The 5,210-nt window shown below is 46.9% G+C and overlaps 1 protein-coding gene across 1 annotated transcript; it reads right to left on the minus strand.

The window, feature by feature from the left end:
- Positions 1–4,187: 4,187 nt before the first annotated feature.
- Positions 4,188–4,673, minus strand: PtA15_7A158 (uncharacterized protein; the record flags this gene model as incomplete). Its single annotated transcript, XM_053170735.1, has 3 exons — positions 4,188–4,196; positions 4,405–4,488; positions 4,575–4,673. 3 exons carry the CDS (start codon positions 4,671–4,673, stop codon positions 4,188–4,190), a joined length of 192 nt encoding a protein of 63 aa, XP_053021987.1.
- Between the last annotated feature and the right edge of the window lie 537 nt (positions 4,674–5,210).

Consider the following 5,210-nt stretch of genomic DNA (forward strand, 5'->3'; position numbering starts at 1 on the left):
GTTCTATTGTCACTTCTTAGAACAATAGGACAGGAGAATGTCTAGCACTCGTTCTCTTGGCTTGAGAACACTTTTGTATCCCGTTCTCTTGTTATAAGAACGGGTTTCACTCATAACTACATTCTTTCTCCGGACAATACCTGCGGCCGGAGTTTGTATACTCTCTCCTTGATTCTATCAATCATTCAAGGGGAGGGTTTTTGCATATTCATATTCTTATTTGCGGCGCTCTGCGCCGCACTCAGTGCTCAAAAAGTCGTAGTCGCTAAAGCTGTGTAGGTTTTGCGACTACTTGGCGCTCTGCGCCGCAAATAGTATGCACAGTTAGCAACACATGTAGAATTGTTAGCTGGGCTCTAACTTATTCTAGTAGCCCGGCTGACACACCCTGCAGAAAATCCTAGACCGTTTAGATTGTATCAAAAGACAACCCATCCCAGCTCCTATCCCGTTTCGTCCGACTTGAGATTTGGTCGCTGCTGACAAACAGAAAGGTCCAAACACTAACAAGAACAGAAAGGTCCAAACACTAACAAGGGAACTTGGCCAACGGAACGCGTCACGGTGTAGTCGTTATTCCTGTGTTTGTAGGAGAAAAAATTAAAACTTTTATTTTTACTCTCTAAACGCCTCAAGATAGCAACAAATTGACTGCAGAAATGGAATCTACGGCCAAAATAACCCCTAGTCACCAACTGGAACCACTTTCATATCTCTACTGGATCAGAAGATACACGGATCACACCTTTCACATGCTAGTCCGGGACAGTTCACAGAGTATTTCACATATGATTTCACACACAACTCAGCTCTAGGATACTTTGCATAGGATATTGAATACCTCATATTGAATTCCTTTGTTTTTTTTATTTCCTTCCTTTGATTCCACTCAACCACAAGTTGGCCACTGTTTTGATATTGCATACATATGAAACTCATGTAACCCCCTAGAAGTTAGACCCCTTCTCAGTTTACTATAGAAGGAGGCCTCTGCCTGCCAGTTGTTTCCTCCCTCATGCCATCTGGCTCCCATCATCCATCTACTTACCTGTCACAGTTATTTATTACACATACATATCACAGTTACTTGCAATTCACACTCATAGTTGATTTCACAAACCTTTCACAAGCCTCTCAAGGTACTGGATTCCAATCCTGGTGGAAGCATAGCTTTCAAACCTTGACCTTCTCTTTTTCACTTTATATACCCTCTGCTCACAGACCTGGGTTCAAGCCCCATCCAAGTCATCAGTATTTTCTGCCCATTTCAGACACCTCATCTGTTTCTTAGACACTCAGAACTTTCCACAATACAATCCAACTATACTCTTCATCTCTGAAAATATCCTCATCACTGAATAAAACTGCCAAGCTTAGCTTGGTGGTCTTGTTTTCTGATATCCAGAAAGGCAGAGTTTGCACCTCATCCATACCTTTCGCCATTCAGCAAAAGGGTCTCACGACACCTTTTGAGTCTTACAATGGCACCGATACCATCCAATGTGGAGCTTAACGAATTCAAACCCTCCAGTTGTGTTATTCACACACCGCCTGGATTCAACGCACTCAACACAGCCTCAGCTACCAACATTACAACCAGCATAAATAAGACTCTGGCATCCATCAATGCCAACATTGACTCTGTCCCAATTGAAGCGACTGGTATTGTGGTTCTCCCATCCAAGGATCTCAAGATATACACCTCATCTAGAATCAAGGCCTGTTTGATCCTTGATAACAAACATCACTGGACAGGCCTTTTTTGCCCTAGCCTTGCCACATTTCCAAACAGATATCCGGTACTCTTACACGCCATACCGGCACATTTTGACCCCAACAACAGAAGCCATTTGGAAGCCCTTGGTACCCAAAATCAAATCGATCCAGCTCTAATCCAATCAGCATGTTGGTTGAACAACCCGGCAGAAAACGGGAAAAAGAATGGTTCAATTGTTCTACAAATCATTGACAAGAAAATTGCACTCAAAATCGAAAAATACGGACTTTTTCTTCAGCACGAACTTTATCAAGGGGCTCACTACACCCAATCAATCCCGCAATGCTTTCAATGTTGGAGGATCGGCCATACCGCTAAGTGGTGTAAAAACAATCCACTCTGTAGTAAATGCCACGGTAGCCACAACTCTAAGACATGCAATACTGCTTCACCATCCGCACAATCCTGCTGTGTTTGCCTTCTACATGAACAGTCTTCATCCAACAAGACAATCAATAAACTTGATATGAAGTTTGCTCATTCACCTTGGTCAACAGATTGCCCATCAATGGAACAAGAAATTCTGAATTGCCGGAGGCGCCGATGGAACCCTTGATTTCCTTACTAGTCCCCTCTTTCTCCATGTTCCTCTCTCAAAACTATTTTACTCTAAAGATGAAAACGTTATAGGCACTTGTCAAATGTAGAGTTGTCATTTTTTTAGCCTTGTAGTCCTCTTTTTGATATACTTCAACTTGTAGGTATACACTACAGTGCGCAATGCTAAAAGCCAAACTGCACTTAAAAAAAAAAAAAAAAACATATGTACCTGGGTCCCGTCCGACAAGGTCGGACGGGACAGGCCAGCCAATCCAGCCCACTTGGCGGGCTGTATTGGCTGGTGCTCGCCCTAGTCCTCGTCGGGAGGGACATGCCCTCCATCCAGCTCGTCGTCTCCCTTCGCGGCGAGCTGGATGGGTGTATACAGGCCATGTCCGCTGGGACTTGGCCTGTATACACATAGCCTATGTACATCCCTTGCTTGCCTTTTGGCGTGCGGCTTACACACGCCAATTATTTTGGCGCGTGCGAGCCGCACGCAAATTATTTTGGCGTGTGGGAGGCACACGCCAAAGGCAAGCAAGGGCTCGCTTGCCGTTTGGCGTGCGGCCAAACACACCAATAAACCCTGGCGTGCGGCTCCCACACGCCAAAAAAACGGGGCGTGTTGGCGGGCGTGTGTTTGTCAACACCCGGCATTGCCAGGCATTTGCCAGGCATTGCCAGGAATTTGCCATGCATTAGCCAGGCATTGCCAGGCATTGCCAGGCATTTGCCATGCATTAGCCAGGCATTGCCAGGCATTGCCAGGAATTTGCCTGGCAATGCCTGGCAATGCCTGGCAATGCCTGGCAATGCCTGGCAATGCCTGGCAATGCCTGGCAATGCCTGGCAATGCCTGGCAATGCCTGGCAATGCCTGGCAATGCCTGGCAATGCCTGGCAATGCCTGGCAATGCCTGGCAATGCCTGGCAATGCCTGGCAATGCCTGGCAATGCCTGGCAATGCCAAGATAAACTGGTGCCTGAAGGGCTGCCTTCCTTGAATAAGCTCTGGGAGTTTTACACTAAGAATATTTAGTGTGGCACAATCTTTTAGAATTATTCTTAGGCATGGCCAGGCATTGCCAGGCATTGCCAGGCATTGCCAGGCATTGCCAGGCATTGCCAGGCATTGCCAGGCATTGCCAGGCATTGCCAGGCATTGCCAGGCATTGCCAGGCATTGCCAGGCATTGCCAGGCATTGCCAGGCATTGCCAGGCATTGCCAGGCATTGCCAGGCATTGCCAGGCATTGCCAGGCATTGCCAGGCATTGCCAGGCATTGCCAGGCATTGCCAGGCATTGCCAGGCATTGCCAGGCATTGCCAGGCATTGCCAGGCATTGCCAGGCATTGCCAGGCATTGCCAGGCATTGCCAGGCATTGCCAGGCATTGCCAGGCATTGCCAGGCATTGCCAGGCATTGCCAGGCATTGCCAGGCATTTGTCAGGCATCACAGGCATTTGCCAGGCATTGCCAGGCATTGCCAGGCATTTGTCAGGCATTTGTCAGGCATTTACAGGCATTTGCCAGGCATTGCCAGGCAATGCCTGGCAATGCCTAAGAATAATTCTAAAAGATTGCGCCACACTAAATATTCTTAGTGTAAAACTCCCAGAGCTTATTCAAGGAAGGCAGCCCCTCAGGCACCAGTTTATCTTGTCAATATCCGTGACAACTTACATTTCCCTTCCAAGCTCCTAAATCCCCGTAGAGTGAAGTTCCACAGCGTTTATCAACGCCCAAGCGCAAGCACCAGCGGCCTAGTGCTTTAAATTTGTGCAGCAAAGCCATGTAGCATTGAATCCGGCGCGGGGCGTCAAGTTTTCCAATGGGGGGTTCTGGGTTTGCAGTGCCGCGAAGCAGTCTCATTGGAGCTACAGGAGTTCATGGAATGCAATAAAATGTTGTGCAACTGCAAACAGTTGTCATGCACAAACTCTGTGGAATCTTGGGGTAGAGATGGCATTTGGGACCCGGATACCCGCCGTGGGTCCAGGTACCAGGTTGTTTTTCTGCCTCAAATCAGACACTGGTTACTGCACCGGTAGCCACCTGAGTAACGGCGGTATTTGGGTGGTGTACCCGCTCCCATTGGGAGAGCCAGATCTGCTGGTGGCGGAGGAGATGTTCCAGGAGGGCAAGGAGCTCAACCAGGGTGCTGCAAACCTTGATATTTCAGGTACTGACAATTGAGAGACACAAACACTCTCTCACTGGTGAGTACTGCCAATTGAGAGAGCAAATACACCCACCCAGGGCCTCTCCTTTGGGCCAGAACCAGGTAGATTCCATTTTCTCTCTCTACTGCCGGCCTGGCCGCCCAAGTTTGGGGTGGGCACCCACCAGGTCATTTTTTCATCAAAAACTGACAACCGGTAACACACCCAGTTTAGCTGTTATTCCTGTGTTTGCAGGTGGAAAAATTCACAATTTTATTTGTACTCACTATAAGTCTCAATATTCCACCAAACGGGTGTCAGAAATTATGGAATCTACAGCCAAAATAAACATTAGTCACCCGCTGTTACCATCCTCATATCTCTACTGGATCAGAAGATACACAAATTACACCTTTCACATGCCAGTCTGTGACAGTTCACAAAGGATTTCACACACAGCTTCATACACAACTCAGCTCTAGGATACTTTGCATAGGATATTGAATATGGCATATGAATTTCTTTGTTTCTTTTATTGAATTCCTTTTATTATACTCAACCACAAGTTGGCCACTGTTTTCATATTGCATATATATGATACTTGTCAGCCTGTAGGTAACTAACCGTGTAAAATGAGGTTGTTACTACCAGTTTGATGGTGTAAAGTACCAAGGATGGGCCAAGGTGACGTGATAATATCTGTAAAAGATAACACTCAATCAGTACACT

Source organism: Puccinia triticina, chromosome 7A (genome assembly GCF_026914185.1).
Source record: "Puccinia triticina chromosome 7A, complete sequence".
Taxonomy (NCBI): Eukaryota; Fungi; Basidiomycota; class Pucciniomycetes; order Pucciniales; family Pucciniaceae; genus Puccinia; species Puccinia triticina.